The sequence below is a fragment of the Sciurus vulgaris genome (genome assembly GCF_902686455.1).
Source record: "Sciurus vulgaris genome assembly, chromosome: 13".
NCBI classification, from domain to species: Eukaryota; Metazoa; Chordata; class Mammalia; order Rodentia; family Sciuridae; genus Sciurus; species Sciurus vulgaris.
Window position 1 is genome coordinate 42358980 of NC_136474.1, and position 24455 is coordinate 42383434.

The 24455-nt window shown below is 38.4% G+C and overlaps 1 protein-coding gene across 1 annotated transcript in view; it reads left to right on the top strand.

Annotated features, from left to right (window-relative positions):
- The window catches only part of EPB41L3 (erythrocyte membrane protein band 4.1 like 3), a 218378-nt gene that overhangs the window by 142424 nt on the left and 51499 nt on the right, over nt 1-24455 (top strand). Inside the window, 1 exon segment of the mRNA XM_079109220.1 lies at nt 23258-23362. Coding sequence (XP_078965346.1) covers nt 23258-23362 — 105 coding nt within the window.

Sequence of the window (24455 nt, forward strand, 5' to 3'; positions counted from 1 at the left end):
CAAAGAATATTAAGGTTGAAAATGTGAGCATATATGTCAAGAAATACAACCAATAAAGACCTCTGGAATGTCACTGTGGTGTAGGTTGTTTGGGAAGCAGAGAGACTTTTGAAGCCTGAGTGCTTGTGGACACTGGGTGATGGAGGCTATATGGAAGGAAAAACCTCACCAGGGAATCCAGTTTGCATTTACCCCGTTATCACACTGTGCTAGGGCCTGACTGAGGACTCAGGTTGCAAATGGTAATTTTCTATCACTGTCATACTAACACAGTGGGCTTGTTCTTTCCTGGATTGTCCCCCATGTCATGTCACATTCCCATTTTGTTTTGTGGCTACTTGATGTTACTGATTTCAGGAAATGAGCTGTCTCCCTCTACATCCAGGCAGGTAGATTCATAGGCAAAAACGCCGCTGCCTTTTCTGTTCCAGAGGATGGCCTCTTGCCTATCTTTGTGTTTTGTACCACACCATGGCTGATTTTTTATAGTGACTGTGCATTAACTTATTCATCGAGTGGAGAGAGCAATTTTACAGGTTTAAAAATGATCCAAATTTACTAGTTTTCACCTTCCTGTCCCTAGATGTCCAGGTCATACCTTGTATTTTTTTATATCTATTCTACTTGCTTGGAATTCTCTCTTTCAGAATCTTTCCTAGTGTTATTGCTGAGAGTTGTCCCATGTGTTCTGGAAGAAGTCCTTTGAATTCACTTTCTCTCTTGGCCTTGTTGCCACAGCCCCTATAAGAAGATGACCTAGCCACTTCAAAGGTATCCTGGGTGCACCTGTTGCACTGGATGACTGCAGGGGTACTGCTTCTTGGGGAAAGACCAGATCACAGCGTGCACTCCTGCCGCACCATGCGCCATCTCAGGAGTTACAGACCCTCATGGATGTCTTCTGCCCAGTGCCCACTCTGCTCCCACGTGACAGATGCTAATCACACCCACTCTAGATGGAACCCTTTCCCCTGCTGAGTCCAGTCCCCACTCCACCCCAGCCCCAGGGAGAAAAAGAAGTTCCCTACTATTGTCCAAGGCATTTCCTTCCTCAGGAAAAAGTCTTTCCAGCATGGCAGTTCAGCCAGCCACTCTTGTGGTCCCACAGCCTCCCACTGGACAGGTTTATCTGCCTGTGACCCCAATGCAGGAGAGAGTGCTACCACAAGCTTTTCTGGACTCCTTCCTAGCAGTGGTCCTATGCTTACAGCTTCAAAAAGCCCCCTAAGGTGTACTCTCTGTCAGGCACCTCATGGAAATCTTTGTGTGTTCTAGGATGTATTGATCATTTTGCACTTACTCGGTACAGATTTTTTTATAACAAGAGTGAATCATTTGAGTTTTAATTATTTGTCTATCTTCTACTTTACACCAATGTTAGGTCATAAAACTGCACAGCATCTTGTTAACATGTACAAAAGTACAAAGAGCTTTATTAATTTTATGAGAAATTTAATGTATTTATTTATTTGGGGCCTGTTAAGTTCCAGGCATTGTAAATACCAGTGAGTCAAAGATGTCAAGCCAAGATATGAGGGTTTTTTTTTTTTTTTTTTTTTTTTGCCATAAAATCAGAGTCTTATATTGGTTTTGGTAATACTTGTATCTGTATACTGGATATTGGTAATAACCTTGTCTTGCCACTAATGAGGAAATGAGCTCAGAGAAGTTAATGACAAGCCTGGGAACACACAGCCAGTTAAGGACATAGAAAGATAATAATCCAGAGCTCTTGCCTTCTAATCCAGAGGTATCTGCACTAGCATAAAAAATTCCAAAGTCAGAATGAACTGAAAGCAGCAGAAAGAACAAATTGAAGTATGGTATTAGCCTCCAAAACAGACTTGAGAAGTAGAAAGAAAAAAGAAAAGGAGGAAAAAGATCTGCTTTACCAAATGTGTATTAAGCTGAAGAAAATACATTCTTGATTTTCTACTGTATTTATAATTTTGTCATCATTTGACTTCAAAATTGATCAATTTTTCCTAATTTTCTGGCTGGTTGTATATGTTCAGTTTGGGGGAAGGTAGAAGGAAGAGAGGCCCCTGAAATCTCACTCTTCTATTCTCTTTATTCTCTTTCTTTTCTTCCCCTCCTCTTCTGACTGCAAGGCTTCCAAACCCTGAATCACATCTGCCATGGACAGTGAAGTGGGTGTCTCCTTTCAATAAACTTGAGGCCTGCAGTGGATTAATTTGGTCTTCCTTGGAGCAAAAGTGCCCAGAGGTTAAAAGCAGATCCCATTCCAGAGAGACAGGTGAAGTCAGTGGGCAGAATATCATTCTCCCAAGATTTCCTAAGTTTTACTCCTAAAAACAACTACCAAAGCTCTGGTGTTGGTTATACCCAGATGAAATGAACTAGTATATCAAGAGTAGAGCTTGGAAGCAATGCTTCAAATGCTGAATGAAAAGGGGAAAATAGCTGGAGAGAAATAATGTGGAAACTCTTCAAAGTGGTATACGGAGCAAGGCTGAAGGCTCAACTCAGCGCTTTGCCTTCATGAAGAATGATTTTAGGTAAGTTCTAAATGTTCACTTAGAAAGGCTGGGTACACGCCGGTAATCCCAGTGACTCAAGAGACTGAGGCAGGAGGATCGCAAGATTGAGGCCAGCCTCAGCAATTTAGTGAGGCCCTAAGCAACTCAGTAAGACCCTATCTCAAAAATAAAAAGGACTGGGAATGTGCTCAGTGGTAAAGTGCCCAGTACAGAAAAAGAGGAAAAAAGACTGGGGACCCTAGTCACCCCTTCTCAAGGGAACAAATTTCACTTTCTCATGATTCATTTTCAATTTTCCTGATCAATTGCCAGTTCATTTCATAATTATAGCATTTCCCCATGAAGGACAGGTTATAATTTTCAAAATTATAGCTCATCTTCTCTTAGCATTGAATTGTCACCTTTTTTTTTTTTTTTTTTTTTTTTTTTTTTTTTTCATGGAAGTGCTTGGCCCCTTAGGAAGTTTAGGAAATGGGTTACTGGTATCAACCATAAGATCAGGAAGTCTTTTCATAGATGAATAATCACCTGGCAACTCCTCTGCAAAGTCCTGAATTTCCTATGCCTTTGGTTTTGTTAGTCCATTTCTGAGAGAGCTGTCTTTTCTTTTGACCTTGTCCTCCTGTTCTGAGGCTTATAACTGGCACCTGTGATCTCCTTTGACTACAGAGTTGAGTTCTGGGAGAATCACTGAATCTTGGAAGAGAACATAGTCCCTAGTTAAACACTTACAAATTGTGTGTGTGTGTGTTTCTGACAAAATATAGAAGACTGCGGTGTGAGTCTCAGAGTATGCTGTTGAAGGCCCTGTTCTAGAAACAGGTAAAATAATTTACAGAGAACTAGCATTCACACAATTCGAGCCCTGTTAGACACTGACTTATTTGATCTCAACAGGAGGTACACCCTGGCAGTAATTAATTGCAGGATTTGGCTGACTCATGCGTGCCATTCAGTCCAGTGTGTGACTGGTGTGTGGTGAGAGATAACCAATTTTTAGACTTTTTTCACCAAAGAAGTATGTTACTGTTGATTTGAAAAATGTTTTAAAATTACAAGCAGATATTAAAATGCGTTGGTGAGTACCCGTGGTTTTACTATTCCCATGATCTTGCTAATGTTTACAGCGGAGGAAGAAGGGAAGATCAGTCATTGTAATTGTTCAGTCCAGTGGTGTTTGCAGTTCGGATATGGAAATTAAATAATTCAGTGGGAGATGGAAAAAATGATAATGAAATAGAGGGAAAAGCTCTGCTGAAATGTTATAGAGTGAAATTTAATAGGTTTTTTCCCCTATTTTTTTAATTTAGTAATGGATATGCCATAGCTAATATTTACTAATAATAAATAAATTATAGCAGCCAGTTTGGGCATTTATTTCAAGGTGAAGAGTGTATGTAGCTTAGAAGGCAGCCTTCATGTGGAGCTATGGGTATATTAAACATAATGCTAATCATTCTTGCCAAGGTTTTATATGTTTCTTATGCCTAGTCATTCTCTCAAGGTTTCCATTTAAGACAAACAGGCTGAGAACATCAGTGAAAGTCAGTCCAAAAAACTGAGGACCATTTTAAAATTCTAACAATATGAACATCAGAGTCACATTGGGCACATTAATGCTTTCTAAAAGAGCTGGAGACTTCTTCAAAGAACTTGCCCTGTCAGTTTATATTGCCTACTCAAAATATCTAGGGTTCATTGAAGAAAGAGCAATGGAAACATTGAACTTTAGTTTTACTTTTAATCTACTCAGCACTAGTGGGCTGTACATTTAGTATTTCATTTAGTATATTTTATACCCAGGATTTTAAAATATGTTTATGAAGCTCATAATGTGTAAACAACCTGACAATTAAATATTTGCATTCCTGTGGAAATATTAGAAATAGACTAGAGGATTGCTATACAGTATCAAATAAGTTTTCCCAGTCCACTGTATTTAAGGAATTGCATTCACTTTAAGGATATTAAACTTTGGAAGACAGTATGTCATAACTTTAGCCTCCATGGTATCTTGGCTTTGCCATTTGATTCTAAGTTGTTTGTTCCTGGAAGTCGTCAGTTTTCTCACCTGTAAAATAGAGCTTCCAGGCCTAGGATGAACAGTAGAGAGAGTGAAGGTTGAAGTGTATCTAGACACCGGAGAACCTTCAGGGTCCGAAATGGCTGGCAAATTTGAAAGCTTCCCTAACTTCATAGAATTTCTGTTCTATAAAAAAAAATATAAAGCAACTCCTTCCAGAAATTAGTCTGTTAAGAATGTACTGTAAAGATAAAATATTCTATAGAGTGGTGTTTTTTTTTTTTTTTAACACAAAAATTGGATTGTGGTTGGGCATAGTGTTGCATGCCTGTAATCCCAGTGGCTCAAGAGACTGAGGCAGAAGGATCACAAATTCAAAGCCAACCTCAGCAACTTAATGAGGCTCTAAGCAACTTAGCAAACCCTATCTCAAAATTTAAAAATTAAAAAGGGCTAGGGATGTGGCTCGGTGGTTAAGTGCCCTTGAGTTCAATTGCCGGTACCCAAAAAAATAAAACAAAACAAAAAACAAAAAAAAATCAGATTATAGCCTCTACACTGTGTACTGATTTGTTTTTATCACCCAACTATGTATTAGATGCTAGAGTGTGAAAAATAAAGCACTCGACTCTCCTTTCTAGATTATTGTTTTAACCTGGAAAGAATAGTAACAGTATTTTCCAATCACCCAGGCATTAATTTGACAACTTTAACAATGCCAAACTACATTTTATTAAGGAAGGAATGGGAAGGACCTGTGCTTGTGCTAAAGTTTTAAAAAACCCACCCACCCACAAGCTTGTAGAATTGGGAAGCTCACGTGGAAAGTGTGACAAAGGTGCTTTTCCTCACCTTGCCCCAGTTGAACCTGCCGGGATGATGCAGCCCGGATTCAGCTGCTGTTGTGTCAGAAATCAGTAGGTGTCTAACAAGCCTGAAGATGTTCCGAGAATAATTACACACACTCCATTTCTGCTTTCTGTGCTTATTTCTGACTCTGAGCTGACTCACATTTTATGGGGAGCAAGGAAGCGCAGTGTTCCTTGGCTTCACTAATGAACTCCTGCAAATTACACAGGCAAGTCAGTAGGAGAAGGGACCCGATGCAGTCACTGCACTTTTTTTTTTATCCTGTGCCTCCCCATAGTTTGTTGCCAGTTCTTCTGTTTCTTTAATAATTGGACTTTTTGCTCCTTTTTGTACCTTAAAGTTTTAGTTATACAAACTGATAAATACTATGATATCACATCACTCATAAGGAATGCCTGAAGCAGTCAATTCTCCTAAAATGCTTAATTAGAAAAAAATAAACCCAGTAAGTGTAGCCTGCACCATATTCCCTACTTTGGAACTGTGTCAATACCCTGCTCTTTTTTCAGATACCTGCTATCCCTTCTTCTCTCCTATGAGATCCCCTCCTTTCTGGTTGAGGCAAAAGACATCTGGTCTTCCTCTCTCTCCACAGTAGAGAAGCAAAGGATTATTTCCCTTCTCCGTTTTGTGGGTTACATTGAAAAAGACCATGAGCTTTTCATATGGTTGTTCTATAAGAGGTCACAGACTAAGAGCGAACATGTAATATTTCTATCAGTAAAGTTAGTCAGCTTTCCATTGCTGGTAATTCCTGAGAAAGTCAACTTAAGAAGAGGAGAGATTTATTTTCACTCATGGTTTCAGTTCGTGGTCACCTGGTTCCATTGCTATGGGCTCCTTGGGAAACAGAGCATAATGGCGGAAAAGCTGTAATGCTGTAGAAGCTGGGGACAGGATAATACCCTTTGTGTTAGTCAGCTTTTTGTCACTGTGATGAAAATACTTGTCAGGAACTACATAAAAGAGGAAAAGACACATATTTTGGCTCATGGATTTTAGAGGTTCAGTTCATGGTTGGTCATCTCCATTGCTCTGGGTCAGAAGTAGGGCAGAACATCATGGTGGAAGAAAGCTGAGAAGAGGGGAGGAAAAGGAGTAGTAGCCAGGGGGACAAGACATAATCCCCAAAGACGTCCTCCTTCCAGCTATACCCTACCTGCCTACAGTTACCACCCAGTGCAGTAGTCCTTTTAAATGATTAATCCATCAAATGGATTGATCCACTGATTAGGTTACAGCTTTCATAATATAATCATTTCAGCAGCTGTATTAACACAGCGACTTTGGGAGGTTACCTCATATTGAAACCATAACATTCTTCAATGGCATGCCCAGTCACCCACCTCTTAAAGTTTCTACCACCTTCTGATAGAAATTATGGACACATCAATGTAACGCTTACTCTTTCATGATCCAATCATTTGCCAAAAACCCCACCTTAAACATTGCTACATTGGGGTCCAAATCTTGAACACAAGAGCCTTTGAGGACATTTCCTATCTAAACCTTAGCAGTTAACCTCCTGTAACTCATTGGTGTGTTTTCCCATGTCACATAACTATTATGGATATTCTTTTCTAGATACATGGAATTTGGGGTCTTTTTATTGCTTCTCTTACAAGATTGGCCAATTTTGTTAACATTGCCTAGTGATTATTTCCTGAAATTAAGACAAGGATAACTGTACAAATTAAGATGACCAGATTAGATATTAATTCATGATATGCCCTGATCCATGGGGATTTATTCTTGTCAGTAAACAAGAGGATATCTTTGTTGCATGGGAATGTATTTGTTCAATGTGACGGACAGCTGTGCCTAACTGGTATGTACATTTGAAGTCATTTTCTAACAGGGGTGAAAGGAAATCCTTTCTCTAAGTCACATTTACCCTTAGGAATGTACCTCATTTTCCCCGCTGCTGCTTATAGGAATGAGTGATGGTGTGCAGATGCACAGCAGTACAAGGAATTGGTTCTTGTTATGGTGTTTGGAAAACTGGAAGGGATACAGAGACTTGTTATTTCTTATGGAATGCCATGGTGACAGCAAATAAAGTCACTAAAGAGGCACCACATTCTTTAGGGAAATGCCATTAGACTGAGCTTGTAAAGCACATGAATGGTTCTAAATGATTACCCCAAGCAAAATGCTTTAGTTAATTTCTCCAGTTATTCCTTTTAGAAAAAATACTGCCAAGAATGTCATGACTTGCAGAGCTTTCTGTAATAGTACGACTATCAAGAACCTGTTGTCACAGGGCAAAAACAAAACAAGACAAAAACAAAACTCACCGCCACAAGCAAAATTGGACGTGTAATCTCTTTCAAAAGTACCTTTTATTTTAACTTGAGGCTTTGTTATTTATACCCCATCATGCTATAAAAAGGATGTTGGGTGCTTTATTTCCCATAAATATATAATATAATGGGAAGAAAATAAATAGAAAGGACCAAGAGAAAATGAGTCTAAGAATCTAGGAACAAAGTTAACCCACACTGTGTTCTGAGCTGTCTAACAGGCGCAGAGGAGGCAGCGTGACCCAGTGTCCATACCATAAAAACTCCTCAGTTGTTGGAAAGAAGCATATTTATTCCAGTTCCTGTTGCAGAGAAACTCTATGCTGAAGCTCTCTCAGAACTTATTCTGGGAATGGATTATTAATCACCATCAGCAAAATTCAATGACTATCATTTTTCCCAATCAAACCTTTAATAAACATTTAAGCAATGACTTACCAGTTTGAGATTATGGTCTTTATTAAGTACCCAAGATTTATATGACTTCTTAGATGGTGGGACCATGACAGGAGATGGTTTAGGCCCACAGAGTGATCTTTCTCTGGCAATATTCCTGAAGGACATGGCCCAGAGAACCCAAGCGAGAGGCCACTGAGGTATAGGAGCCATAACCTACTGATTCACTTAACAGAGAAAAGTGGATCAGTGTAGTGGACTGTAGACTCTGAACACAGCACCAAGTATTCCTTCTACTAGGCTGCAGGTAGTTGCACTGTCTAGGCAGTATGTTGGAACTCTGTTTTTCAACAGGAGAATTGGAGATGATTTGGGCATCTTCTCCTGAGCAGTGAGGGCTTGACAGCATGTTCACAAGAGAACAACCCTCTCCTTATGCACATGTCATATGACTTGGGTCATGGCAGTGCTTGTGGGTGAGGTTCAAGTACACCTCAAAAATTTGGCTCTAAGCCACTGCAGAGACAAAAGAAGACTCAAAATCTCCAAACTATACTTTATAGAGCATGACTTCAGTAATGTCATCCCATAAAACCTTTAAAGCACTCATAGGGCATTTAAACTCAAGTAATATAATTTCTTCTGTGCTCTTCAAGATAACCTCAAAGCAAACTGTATGCCTAGATATGCAAATGAGTTCATTTTCCTTACATAGGATTTTTAACTCTAAGCCCATTTAATATCTTAATTGCTTCAAAAATATTGACTTCAGTGTTAGAGCAGTTTTTAGGTAGCAAGACCAGTAACATTCTTAATGTTCCAAACTGTGATCCACATGTTCGTTTCTATTCTCTGTAGTTAGATGGGGAGAGAGAATAGTCTTCCTAGTTATCCAGGAGTTTTAAATAAAGTTTTAAAAAGAGAACCCAGGATTCTCATATCATGTATAGTGATGTTGTCTGTATCCACCAAAAAAAAAAAAAAAAAAAAAAAAAAAAAAAAAAAACATTGGCATGAAGATGCAGATCTGTTGGAACCTGGAAGATGAAACTAGAATAATGCAGTACAGCCAAGGTGGTTATCATGAACCATGATCCACCTTGTGTTTTTGTGTTTTGTGAGTTTGTATCAGCTGAAAGTCATCTGGAGTGAAATCATAGCTGAGAACCACTTATTCCAAGAGAATTTGAGACATTTCTCAAGAAGTTAACCTTATGGCATTAGGGGCGACATCCTCAAATGACTAACCAGTCTTTCATCTGTGAGAATAAAGTTTTCTCTTACAACAATGGAGTGAAGGAACCCAGCATTGTAGATCTAACTAGAGCATGTTATACACACATGGGAGAGAAATATAAACACATGGGTCAAGAAGTAGATTCAACAACCAGAGCAGTTTTTGAAGAGTTTCAGAGCAGGAAATCAACCCCAGATGTATTTATTTAACTTGATTTTTTTTTTCTTTCCTGTTTTTTAAAAAAATGATTCTACTCAATGCCAGGCGTTGTGGTATACACGCTCTGAATCCAGTCCTGAGTGAGCAAGGTTTACCTGGAAAGTTACTGTGACTCTTATTCAAACCATAACACTAACAAATGTAAAATTACCCCCCTGGCAGATGCAGGGCGAGACCTGTAAAAACATGTTCTCTGCTGCTTGATGGAGTCCTGAGGAAGAGGTGTTGAGTGTTGGATGAGCAGGTGAAATATTCCAGAATGTGGAGGTAGTTCCTGCAGACCCCATTTAACAGGAGGAAGTCTGGGCAGAAGCGAGGGGCTGTCTGATGTTGTCTGATGGAGTGTGGAGGGTGAGGGTAGCATTGGGTGGGAAAGCTTCAGAGACAGGCAGGGTCTGGGGCCTGTGGTGGGTCTTCCCATGTCATATTCAGTCTGGATCCCAGATGAGTCTCTCCCTACTGAATCTAATAGCTCTATTCTGGTCTTCCCATACAAATTTATCTTCCCTGAAATCATTTATAAACATTTTAATTGTAGAAACAACATAAATTTGATAAAGACCTCCCTGGATTTCTACCTCTTGGCTTATCATACCACCCAGATCACTTGTTAAGCTAGGTGAGAGGAGGCAGTCATGGTTTATAGAATCCACACTTTCTTAAAAGAAGGGGAAACAGAACTGCCTATGACCTGCACCCTGAATCTCACATCCAATCTGCTGTGGTTTGCATGTGGTTTGAGCGTGTCCCCAAAGGCTCATAGAAGCTTGGTCCCCAATGTGGCAGTGTTGAGGTGGCAGAACTGTTAAGATGTGGGACTAAAGGGATGTGATTGAGTTATGACCAGCACTCAAAAGAGATTAATGTTGATCTCTTGGAGTGAGCTAGCTCTCCTGAGGGCCAGTTATCCCAAGGTACAGTCATCCCGCACACAACCCCATCTACTTGTGGTCCATTCCCTTGGTTTTTCCCCCCATGCTATCACACAGCCAGGAGCCCTTTCCAAAATGCAGGCAGCACGCTGTTAGGACCCTCCAGCCACCAGAATTATGGACCAAAATAAATGTCTTTATAAGTTATCTAGCCTCCTTTATTCTGATATAGCAACAGAAAATGAATTAAGACAAATCCTAGATACACATAATCTCCAGGAAAGATAGTTGCAGTACCATAAGCAAAAGAAAAGTCAACATAATCTGAATGTGTAATGTTTAACTTGTTGCTTGAATAGAATGTCATATTTTCCCATAAATAAAATAAGCCAGTGTTGAGGCACATGTCTGTGATTCACCAACTTGGGAATCAGAAGGAGAAAGATCACAAAGTCTGAGCAGTCTCGGTAACATAGTGAGACACTGTCTCAAAGTAAAACAAAAGGGGATGGGGATGCAGCTCAGTGGTAGAGGTCTTGTTTAGCATGCACTAGGCCCAGGGTTCAAACCACAGTACTGAGAAAAAAAAAGTATAATTTATATATACTATACTTGTTTGGAAGTAGAAAAGGCTATACTTGTTTATAAAGCAATTTGTTTTCTTGATTCAATTTGCCTTATCATTTTCCACTTTGCCAGTGCTGCTTATACATTTTTTAAAAAAATTTAGCTACAGTAGTTAAAGAAATAACTACCTTAGGTTTGGGTAAGAGCAATGTCTACCATCTCTCGAGGTTATGGAACTGCAGGAGTGAGCTGTGTTGATGTAGCTCCCTCTTCTAACTCTGCTGACCCAGTAAGACAGAGCTCGTCTGATCTGGGTCTAGAATTAGGACCTGGATACTCATCATCTTAGCAAGGTTCAGCAGCCTCCTCCCCATGGACGGGCAAAGAGGATTAGTGCTGGCTTTTCAGGATTGTGAGCTCCAACAGTATTAAGCCCAGCTGCTTTGATAGAGTGATGTTAGCAAATGATATTGCCTTTGACATGTAGACTCAACTGTAACCCAGAGTTGTCCATGTGAGGTATTATATGTATCAGAAAACAGATGAAGAAAAAAATATATATCTAATCATTTACAATGCAATAATCATTATTTATATTTTATTATAGGCCATACATGGATTATAACATCCTTTTGATTTAAAGTTTTACATTTAGCTGGTGAAATTATATGTAATAATATTTTTAAATTATGCAGGTAGTTTATATGATGACCTTGGAATCATTTAGCAGATACATATATTTAAAGCAGTGACTTTTATTCTTAGGTTGTTTTGATTATGGATGCTATAGAATTGAAAAATGATGGTGCTGCAAATCCAAATCCATATCCGTTAACTCCATAGTATTGAAAGTCATATTTTCATTCTCAATATTTGTATTTCCCCAGCTCTTTGACCAAATGAATTGTAAATCTCATTTGGGTTTTGTTGATGTATTTGGCTTTTTCTTTTCTTTTCTTAGACTTGTCATAGAAAGGAGATTATGTATTTCCTCTTACAGGAAAAATTCTCCAAGTTCCATGTCATTCAAAATTAGCTAATATGGTCATTTGACATGATTCAAGTTCAAGTTTGTGTCTCTTTCAAGCATTCCTCTTTCTTAGGCTTCCTCTTCTGTATTCATCTTGCACACATTGGCTTAGTGACCTGAATCCTTAGCAGATTAACAGCAGGAAATGTTGTCTGACACTCTGCTGCCAACATCTCATATGTACGCTGTGAAACGCTTTGTGAAAAATCAAGTCCAGTGTTTTTGCTGGCCAAGAGGAAGCGTGCTTTGCTGGAAAGCTATTATCTACTACAATGTGTACTCAGAGCACAAAAGTCTGATTTCAAACACAGGCTGAAATTGCTAAGGCAAATGCAGGCAGAACCTATGATGGCTGAAAGAAAAAGGGGTTCTTAAAAGTACAAGAAGGTGTAGGGATTTAATGTTCATGAAGGGAGTTTTGTCATGTCTATGCTGTAAGTATTTGTACACTGAATCTCAGACACAAAGTAGTGTTGACTCTGTGGCCTTCCAACAGCCCGTCCCTGCTTTGGCAGTCCAGTGTGCCATGATATATCTCATGTTTGGGCCTAAGATGTGCCAAAATGTGCCAGTGTACCTAGTGCATATTCAAAACCATTTGTGTGTGTGTGTGAGCGAGTGTGTTGTAATTGAATATACACTCAGATCTGATCATACCAGTTCTCAGATACTATTTTTTTAAAACATTTTTGTAGTTTTTACCTATACAAGAAGTGGGGATTTGTTTTTGCCAAGAGTAACAGGGTGATGCATTTTCTGTGATATCATTACAGAAGATGTAGATTTTTTTTTCTTTTTTTTAGCAGTACTGGGATTGAACTGAGGGGCACTCTTCTACTGAACTACACCCCAGCCCTTTTTATTTTTATTCTGAGACAAGATCTCACCAAGTTGCCAACACTAGCAACAAAATGGTGATCCTCCTGCCTCAATACCCCGAGTGGCTGGGATTACAGGTGTGTGCCACTGAGCCCAGCTTAGATTTTAATACTAAGTCAGTCTCTAAATTTCAGTGTTAGAAACTTGATCAGTCTCCTTATCAAAAGCACCTTAATTACCAGTATTTGTTACTTATAACTTCCGCTGAGCTAGACAATGTGCTTCTAGTGTTTTACCTTATTTCATGCAGTGACCCTGTAAGTGCTGAAACTATTTCCAGTTTATAATAAGAGTAGTGAAACATGGTAGGTTGAATGACTTCTCTAACAACACATAGCTAGTTAGTTGTAACATTGGGATTGTCTAAGAAACTACACTTTGAATAGTGGGAAAGCAAACTTGAAAGAGCTAAGACTATCCCTTTTAAAGGTATATAAGTACTGTGCAATAAATTCTAATTTCTAGATAATTTAGACATGAAAATAAATGACATGTTCACTATTTGTTTAAGAACTTATTATTGTGACTAGGAAAAAGTTCCATATTTCTGTTTTAACAGAACACTCCAGATGGTCATTGCTAACTTGATTGAGTAAGAATGTAGAAGAATAATTATTGATTGATCTCCCATGGTTTTCTGAAAAGCAAATTGCTCATGGAATTAAAGAAAGAGCTGGCAATATATGTGTCATCTAGAAATTTGATCTCTGCCTCTAGTGTCAGCCCTCTGTGAATATGCTGCCTGGTTCACACTTGGGATTAGTGCATAGGCTGGAAGATCCCATTAAGTCCTGCCCCTGTGGGATGAATGGATTCTGGCAGAAGTGATGCGGATAATGGACTTTCTACTATGCTTATTAAACTTGGCATTGAATGTACACTGGAGACAGAAAGTGTAAAGTGGCAGTAGATATCCACGGGGCAGCTGGTGCCATGTCTCGCTTCTGTGGCCTCTAGCTCTGTTTTAAAAGCCTTATGGACTCTTTTGTCACAGACCAGACACCATCACCTTTTGTTCCTGAGTTTGACCACAGCATCTTGTCATTTTTCCATGTGTGAATTAAAAAACACACAAACAAACCCACTGTCCACTTAAACTTCAGGGCAATGTTCAAATTTATTTTTTAATCAAGAATTTGATAGAGAAAAAGCAAAGCCCAGAGAAAGGGTGATTTATACTGAGTCCAGGTGTCTGATTTGGGCTCACACTCTGGTCAGATAGTGTGGTGAGCTCTTCAGGGGTCCTGTACTTGAGGTAAGCAGTCATTACTTAGAAACAGAATTCTGACTGACCTTTAGAAGTGAGGAAAATGGAAAAGCATTCAGTGAGGAAAATCCGTTCAGGAAGGAAGTGTGGGTGTCGGGATGGGGGAAAGATAGCACTTTGCTTAAAGTAAGGAGAAATTCTTTCCTGGAATTTGTGCCCGTAGGTTGACTTCCTACTGTGTTCAGGGCTCTACAACAGGGCGATAAAAGGGGTGAACTGTTTCCGGTCTTCATCAAGCAGAAATACAAAATACTATTCCTATTTAAGAACACCAGTTCCAAAAGAAAATCAGTGGTCTCTTTGGGGAAGATATGCCATAGAAAACATGAACTCCTTGTAGTATTGAGACTCTCAAATTTTGTCCCCTAAACTAAGGACACAGAAATATCAGTTTTCCTGAAAGTTCTCAGTATCATTCTGAATATTTTCTTGTATCAACAGGGGTGGTCTAAGGCAAGCCAGTACAGAAGGAGGCTTTGTTCTGTTGTATGTTAGTTTTTCCTTTTCAATGTGATTGTGTACAGAAATGTATCCATAAATTCTAAGGAGCCCTAAGGACATCAACACCCCTTGATGTAGGCTGTCCCTCCTCTTCCTGAGAAGTAGGCATGGCTGATTAGCTCCAGCTCTCTGGCCAAACCTCTTGCTCTTCCTCCTTTTCTTCATGGTTGTGCAACCTCAGATGGATAACTGTCAACTGATCTTCTAAGGTTAGGATATTTGACTTGACAAATTTCTCTAATTTCAGCTTTTAATTCTGTGCCGTTGGAGAGCTTCACTCAAGCTGATTCATAGCTTTGTGAAACCGAAGAAATAAAACAAGTTCTGTTGTAGTCTTATACAGATTCAGTACAATCTGTGTGTTCCTGCTTTTGCCCTCATTAACTTAAGCACAGATTAAGAAACGATTTGCCGGCACTCAAACATGGAGAAAACGCTCATTTCAGAGAAGGCACTGCCAAGCATAGCTGTCTCCACTTTGGGTCCTCCCCTGGGTTTAGTGCTGCGGGTTTGTGCCTGTCAATCACAGGGAAGATGTTAATGCGCTTGCTCTTTAGAAAAGAGGAGATCTAGACATTTATTTGTCTCCCTGGAGTGGTTCTTTAGTATTATAGCAGGATCTTGAAAAAAAAGTCTACATTTCAGCTCTACAAAGGGGGAAATTTCTTAAATAAATAAAAGTCAACAAATTTCCAAATGTTCCTGTTTTTCACATGCATATTTCATTCATAACTTTAAACACAAGTTAGTATTTTGTAGATTTTTTTCCTTCCCAGAGTTTGACAAGTTGCTGTTTCTCATTTAAATCTTTATATTGTAGCATTTGGCTGGTTTACCTTTTCTTGAGACCTTACGTTTCTCAAGAAAATATGTTGGAAAGGATGTCTTAGGGTTTTAAGTATGTGGGCATAGGTTAATCAGTTGTATCCTAATGTAACTATGAGAGTTGGTATAAGAGGCCTAAAAAATTATTGAATTGGGCCTACTTAAAATCTGAAGAAGGTACGCACTTTGTCACAAAAAATGTAAAGTTCCTTTAGAGTTCTCATATTTAATTTTTTTTTTTTTTTTTTTTACTTTAAAGCATAATTTAACTTAAGATGTAACTTTCAACTGTTCTTGAATGAGTGACCTGGGGAATCTTACAAAATGCCAGATACCTTGGGCTCAACTTCAGAGATGTGATTTAATTGACCTGACACAAAGACCTGGGCACTGGTGCATGTTTTAAATGCTCCCAGGATCTACTGTTGAAAAACACTAGTTTAAAATATTGCCTGCATGTCATTGGTTATGACATGCTAGTGGAAAACAATTTATATTAAGTTTCGTCAAGTTACTGTTAGAATCTCTTCATGGTGTTTGACCAAATATGAGGTTCAATGAAAGATAAAGCACAGGGAGTCACAGTGCCACTGAAATGTCCTTACAGCCAGGGATAGGAGGCAAGTGTGCAGAGTCCACTGTGATACAGGGAGATATGGAAATGGAAAGTAAGCATACTTTCCATTACCCTCTCATATCATGTCCTGTACATGTCCTTTTTTCTCTTTTGCTACTCTTTCTGGTCTCATTTACCAGCTCCTTTTCCCCTCTGGCACCTCAAAATAATGTAGTGCTTCAGGGACCAGGTCTCTGCCCTTTCTCCTCCTCTCTCCTCATTTCCTCTCCTCCTCTCTCCCCTGCACCTCTTTTTCTTTTCTAATATTTAATAGGTGATGTCAACTCAGTCTCAATTTTTAAATATCATCCAAATGCTGAAGACTCTCAAACATATACCTTCAGACTAATATTCTCTTCTGAACTGCTGACTCATGAATCCATTTACTTTAAAAAAAAAAAAATTTGTTCTTTTAGATATACAAGACAGTACAGTGTAATTTGAAATATTGTAAATACATAGAGTATAACTTGTTCTAATTAGGATTCCATTCTTGTGGTTGTATATGATATGGAGTTCACTGGTGGTGCATTCATATGTGAACATAAGAAAGTCCAGTCAGATTCATTCCACTGTTTCATCTATTCTGTTTAATTTGATATCTCTATTTGGATGATGACTTACACACTCAAAACTTGAAGCATCCCAAACAGAACTCCTTGGTTTTCATGTCCACAATCCATGTATCTCCCAATCTTGTCTATCTACTCATTGTCTTGTACAAAAAACTAAAAATTAAAACTAAAAATTAAAAAAAAAAGAAAGTGCCATTGTGGAGCTATAGATAAAAAGTGCTATCAGGTCCAAAGGAGTTCTCATGGGGCTGGGAGGACAGGGTCTGCTTTGAAGAAGTGACTCTGAAGAAGCCTCTGGAAGGGTAAGAGGGACTTGGCAGGCAAAAGGCCAGGCAGATCATCTTGGGGCTTTCAGGTCACTAGTACAGGTGACATCTGAGATGGGTTTAGACACATCCAACCTGTAAACATGAGTTCATAGTGATATTTTAGAATAAAAAACCCCAACTGGAGACTTGGAATGATGCTAGTTACCATGAAAATGGAGATGAAAGAAAGAAGCAAGCATTTATCTGGACTTTGGGTAAATATAGAGTTCTGCCAAAGTATCTCTTTATAACCATACTCTAGCTAATAAATAGGCAGGTGTGGCTAGTATCAGGATATCGCCATGCTGTTCTGGAACCACTGAATCTGGGGCAGTGATCATCAGTGACAGCTATTATCACAACAAAGGCAAGTCCTCACTCTGTACCTCCTAATGAAATCACACAAAACAAAACTGAATCTCATCAAGCCTCTAGATTTAACTAGCAGTATACAGAAAATGTGGGAGACAGGGAGCAAGTTAAATTGTACCCTGGAGAAGCAAATAACTAGGTCTAAACTAAAGGAGCTCTACCTGCAATGACCTCATTTCTTAGATAAATTAATTTCAAGGGGAAAATCAAGGCAAACGGAAAGCCTTCAGATTAAGTCTTGATTTTTCTGAAAAAAAAAATGTTTTAAGTTTTTATTTATACATGATAAAAGTAAAATCACTTATCAGTCTATTAAGTATTTAATAAATCATTGACAACTTAAGAGATTATTTTTACTGCATTCTTTCTTTATCTGCCTCTTTTAAATTCGTAGACTTTTCAAGCAGTTTTAGGTTTACAGGAAAATTATACTGAAGATACTGAAGATACTGAAGAAAGGGTTCCCAGGTACCCTTTCCTCCAGAGTTCTTTATTTTTAGCATTTTATATTAGTGTGGTGTATTTCTTACATTTGATGAGGCAACATTGACATGTTATCACTAACTAAAGCTCATAGTTTACATTCCAGTTCATTCCTAGTGTATATTCTATAGGTTTTCACAGATATGTAATGACATGTAGCCACTGTTACAGTATCATACAGAGTAATTCAGCTGCCCTAAAAATCCCCTGTGCATTCCTTCCTACCTACTAACATCTGGCAACCACTGATCTTTTTACTCCATACTTTGCCCTTTCCAGAATGTCATATAGTTAGAATCATGTAATTTGTGAGCTTTTGTGATTCTTTTTCACTTAGCAATAAGCATTTAAGTTTCTTCCGTGTCTTTTCATAGCTTGACAGCTCATTTCTTTTTATGCACTGCTAAACGTACCAGTCTGTGTTTCCATTTACCTTTTGAAGAATATCTTAGTTGCTTCCAGGTTTTGTCAATTATGAAAAGCTGCTATAAACATTTGTATGCATGTTTTTGTTTGGATGTACATTTTCAACTCATTTAGGTAAAAACCAGGGAACACGATTGCTGAATCATACAGTAAAAGTATGCTTAGCCTTGTAAGAAGCTACCAAACTGTCTTCCAAAGTAGCTGTACTATTTTGTATTCCCATCAGCAATGGAAGTTCCTGTTGTTCCACATCCTCGCTGGCATTTGGTGTTGCCAGTCTTCGGATTTTAGCCCTTCTGATAGTTGTATAATGGTATCTAATTGTTTTAATTTGCAACAGTTGACATATGATGTTGAGCAGCTTTTTATTTTTGTTTATTGCTGTCTGCACATGTTCTTTGTTAAGATGTCAATTCAAATTATTTTGCCCATTTATTAAATGTAAATGGTGGTTTTCTTATTGTTGAATTTTGGTCATCAGTCCTTTGTTAGATGTGTTCTGCAAATATTTTCTCTCAGTATGTGACTTCTGATTCTTTTCATTTTCAGTATTCATTCATTCTCCAAACACCAAATTTCATGTCAATTTGGAAAATTTAAATTAAAGAAAATTTCTTTTTAAAAAGATATTTTTAGTTGTAGATGGACACAATGCCATTATTTAATTTATTTTTATGTGGTGCTGAGGATCAAATCCAGTGCCCCACATGTGCTAGGCAAGTGCTCTGCCACTGAACTACAACCTCAGCCCCTAAAGAAAAGTTCTAATAGTTAAGAATGAAGCTAATTAAATCGCTTGGGGATGTGCTATTTTTAAGATAAAGGCCTCTGGATTTCTGGGTTGTAATATCCCCATTTACTCTGTAAGAAAGAGAAATACAGTTGGTCGGGGGAAATTCCAGGAAGAGAGCTGGCCACCTATGGCTTGTCACTTTAGGAAAGTAAGACTACGTTTTCTGGATGATAGCGTAGTAAACGTATATGTGAACTGGGGATGCCTTTGAGCCAAAGATGACTTAATTTACCAGGAACCACAAGACTAAAAACTCTTAGTGGTATGTGGTTAGGTAAATTATCCTAGTATTAATATTCTAAACAAATACTTCTGTCAATTTTTGACTCATAATGGCTGTATACACCCGTATCCACTGGTAATAAGATACCTAGATTTGATCACTTATTAGTTGATGTCTTTGAGTGCGATTTCTCCAAATTTTCTAGTCTGGATGTTGAGCTTTAGTCATATGTTAAAGATTATTATCTGTAGGATATGCAGATGTCAACAACTAGAAAATCTAGGAGAAAACCATTTAGTTAAAATGTCCAGAAATTTTTAGAGTCGGGAGAGATTGCAGAGAGGATCCAATCCAGGGCTGGAAAGTAGGTTTCAGGCAATGCCCCATCTCCATCCATTGGCAGAATCTTTGTCATTGCTCTGTGCAAAAGGGTCCCAAAGCCCCATCTGGACTCCTGGGAAATAGTACTCTTATCCATTAATAGTTTGCCATCAGCAAGCCCCGTAATCTGCTTGCTGTACAGAATCTTACATCCTTGCTCAAAGAAGAGAGAATGGAGCCCCAAATGACTTCTCCAAAGTCACCCAGCTAGTTGGTAGCCATGCTGATGTTTAATAGGAATATCATTGTTTCCAGTCCTTATAGGCATCTACAGTAGATTCTAGACAACTGGTCTAGATTCTGAGGGCCAGGAAAAAAAGATCTCTAGTATGAGGAATGAACCACTCTATCATTTTTCTTAAGGACTATAATATTCAAAATATGTTTAAAATAGTAAGAAAGGATGTGGTCTATTTCAGAGAGCTCTGAGTCTTTAACAGAAATCAAATTATGGGAAAGAAGAAAAGTAGGAGTCAGCATAATAGTGTCTGCTTGAGCTAATCCATGTTACCTGTTAGGCAAAAGGAAGAACAGGTCAGAAGACAGCTAATCAAAACAATGACCAGGTTGGCCTGTGGCACATTCAGAAAAAATTATTCCTTTGAAGGCTGGCTCTGATCTGGTGGGTCAGAGGAGGCGTAGAATCAAGCAAATCCTTGTGAAGTTGTTATATTTGCATTTGATTTGACTTTTGTTTACTCACTGAGAAAGTACTTGAACAGTCATTGGTGTGGTGTGTGGCGCACACACACACACACACATGCGTGCATTAAGTAATGTGTTCTAGCCAAAGCAATTAGGCAGTAAGCAGGTGATATATAAAGAAAAAGCAGGTTCAACATCCTTAGCAATCAGAGAAATGCAAATCAAAATTACACTGAGATTTCCTTTTACTCCAGTTAGAATGACAATCATCAAGAATATAGAATAACAATAATTGCTGGTGAGGAGGTAGGGGAAACTATACTTATGTTGCTGGTAGAATTGCAAATTGGTACAACCATTTTTGAAAGCAGTATGGAGAATCCCTCAAAAGACTAGGAATGGGAACTACTTATGAACCAGCTCTCCCACTCACTCCTTGGTATTTATCCAAAAGAGCTAAAATCACCATGCTTGTGATACATGCATACTAGTGTTTATAGCAGCAAAATTGACAATAGCCAAGTTATGCAACCAGCCTAGGTGCCTGTTGACAAATGAATGGATAAAGAAAATATGGTATATATACACAGTGGAGTTTTGTTCAGCCATAAAGAAGAATGAAATTATGTCATTTGCTGGTAGAATGGAGGAAACTAGAGAACATCTGACTAAGAGACGTAAGCCAGACTCAGAAAGTCAAGGGTCGAATGTTTTTTCTCATAAGCAGAAGCTGGAGAGGAGGGAATAAAAAAGGGGATCTCATAAAAATAGAAGAGATGCCAATAGAGTAGAGGAAGGGAGAAGGGGAATGCTTGGGGAAGTGCTGGAGAATGAGTGAAATCTACGAAATTATGCTGTGTCCACATTTGATTATACACATATATAATGCACACACATATATAATGCACATTTAATATACACATACACACATATATATATTGCACTAACTAAAATGATGATGATAATAATAGAAGGGAAATCAGTAGAGTAGAGCAAGTGGATAGGGAGGGACAGGGAGGGAAAGGGAAAGTACTAGGGAATAAGATGGATGAAGTTGTTATGTGCATGTACAAATAAATGTCGTAATGAATTCTATTATGTACAATTTTGAGGTAACTAATAAATAATTATAAAAATAGAGACTATGGAAGTAAACGAGAAGAAGAAATAAGAGTAGGATGTGTTAATACTAAATCTGCTTATTGGTACCCCCAGGACTTGTATTCATGACACCTACAGAAAATATGCATTACCACATGCTCTGCATTTAACAGTCTGCCATTTATCAGTCACTGGGACATAATAATGCCTGAAACTCATAGAATGCATGATATATGCCACCAGTAGACCAAGTTTGAATACATTATTGTAATGTCAGCCATTCCAAGGAAGTATGTGATGTCTTTGCCCACTTTGTAGTGGGGAGACAGAGGTTCACATAACTGCAAGGGAATACTGAAGATTCCAACCCAGGTTTCATCTGATTCTAAAGCTCCTATCCACAGCTGTTAGCATAATACTGCCCTCTAATCCAGCTTCTTGGAACCTCTTTCCTTATCTATGATCTCTGTAGATAATACCTAGAGAAGCACGGGAAGAACCAGGATTTTGTGAATACTTTATAATTTGTCAAGCACTATTCAAATATAAGTTGCTATTATTTATAAATAAGGATTTAAAGCATTTCACTGTTGTACCATTTATTCATAACCAATGAGCAATGTTATGTAGTTTTGCTAACAAGTTATTTATTTTCATCCTTTATGGGTTTTTTTTTTTTTTTTTCAAATACATCATTGATTATTTAGCTAGCTACAATTTAGACTTTGCTCTCCTATATAAATGTATCCTTTTCCCTAAACAGTTATGCTTGAGGGGACTGAATAATTGACTTTCAACATAATTACAGTCGCACAATAACAGACACCACCTACAGGTCTTTTGAATGCTTATTATTTTGGCATGAACATAGTTTATCAATTTTCATATGTCTCATTGTTAACACATTAAATCTTAAGGACAAATTTACTGAACGTATTAGATGTAAAATATTAGTACCACACAAACAAAAAGGGAATTTAGCTTAATTGTTGCCAGTAAATCTGCTGCAGACTTCAAATCCATGTTTAAAGATCTTTGAAGCAGTAGATGGAAATATGGCAGAGTGTATCACAATAAGTTAAGCTGATGAATTTTTTCCCCCTTATGAGTACATTTTTCTCTTCTCCATAGGACTATCTGATGGTCCAAAATATAGCATAGTTATTTGGATCTTCTGTTTATATAGGATAATTAAAAATCTTGAAACCTAATGAATGTTTTATTATATTTAATAAGAAGTATTTGTTCTCAAAGAAATTAAGAGAAATTTGAACACCATACTGAAATTCATGGCAGAAAACCAGAAATAAACTAATTAACTTAGTTTAATGGACTTTCAGAAAATGACCCTTATACTTTCTGAGCAAGAATTGGAATAGAAAATTTTAAATGAGGTTCTGTTGAAACCAGGAAACAGGGCTGATTTTTCTGGGCACTTAACAGCCTGGGGAGCGCAGATGGGGCATTCTGAAACATGACTCTATAGATCCTCTTTCATCATCTGGATTTCTGTATTTCACGAGATATTTGAGGCTTCCCAGCATCAGATCATCTCCTCCAGCCACCTCTGTTTAGGAATCACTCCCCACCCTCGTCACCTGTACTCACTCAGTTGACACTACTGACATTTGGTTTCTTTCTTCCTCTGTTGGGTGGACTTTTTATAGATTGAGGCCCCCTTTGTAGCCCTTTTACCCATCAGGAGGTGACAGAATGAACAAACTTGCTGGCCACGTGCTGAACAGTTGCAGCACACAGCATCTGAAGTTTCACCCAGTTCAATCTGTGGCAACTGGGAGAATTTCTTTGTGGATGTCGACTTGTTGTTTCTATTGTTTCCATAGAAACGCTCCAGAGGGCAAGTGCTGTTTGACAAAGTGTGCGAACACCTGAACCTGCTAGAAAAGGACTACTTTGGCCTCACATATCGAGATGCTGAAAACCAGAAGGTGAGAGATGAAGAGCAGTTCAAGCTTACCCAGCGGTGTACCATGTTCTCTGCCCACCCTCACATGTCCACTTTTATGACTTATCATCCACAAATACTCTTCCTCACCCTTTTTCTTCATAAAGGAAATCCTTGTCAGCTTCCTTTATTCTTGAATATCTTATAAACAGTAAGTCAACTCTTCTGTTTTTCATCCTTGAGGTATTTATGGCTCCAGCAAAGTATTTCATATGGTGCTTTTTAAAATAATACATATCTCGTGGAATATTTGAGCCCAAGAAAAGCCAACACTTGAATCCTTATGAAAAAAAATGTGTTCATGCCCCCAAATTCTATGACGATATTATAGTTGTGACATAAACTGCCAGGGCAGTTTGCCATTGGGGCTCCTGTCCTATCTTGATTCATCATCTTATATTTTCATTTTCTTGCCAAATCAAATATGAGGTGGTACATTTGCTAACCTGACACCTGTCATTTCATAAGTGCTTCATATTTGAGGCAATACCTCCGTAGATGCTTACACTTGAGGAATGTCATCTATTTAAAACTTTTCCCCAAAGCTAATTGAAAAATAAGGAGAGACTTGTTTTCATTGTACTAGTGCTAAAAACTGAGTCATGTAAGGTTTTGCTCACAGATGTTACTTACTGTGGTGATGTATACTGAGTCAGACTTATTCCTACTGATTTTGCTAGATGGTGTCTGACTTCAGTATAACATCAGGTAAACATCTGACTTTTCCGACGAGGAAAACCACTGATCTCAAATAAGTGTTCTATTGTGAGAAGAGGTTTAGGCAGATGCCTGAGCATCTGTGATCACAGAAGTCACTAACATAGAAGTGAAAGGTTAGAGCCTCTGTGTGTCAGTATATGTGAATCTTTAATTTATTTTGGTAATGTGTTGGACTTCTGGATCTTCTCCCATTTTTTGCTCCTCTGTGTCAGTGCTAGCTCAAATTCCTGAAGGTAGTGGTTGTAAAAGAAAAACGTTTGTCTAGCATGACTGGCACATGTGTGCATTTTCTCCATAGACCAGTGTCCAGATCCTCACAGAGCAAGGCCTGGTGGAGGCCACTAGAATTGGGGGAA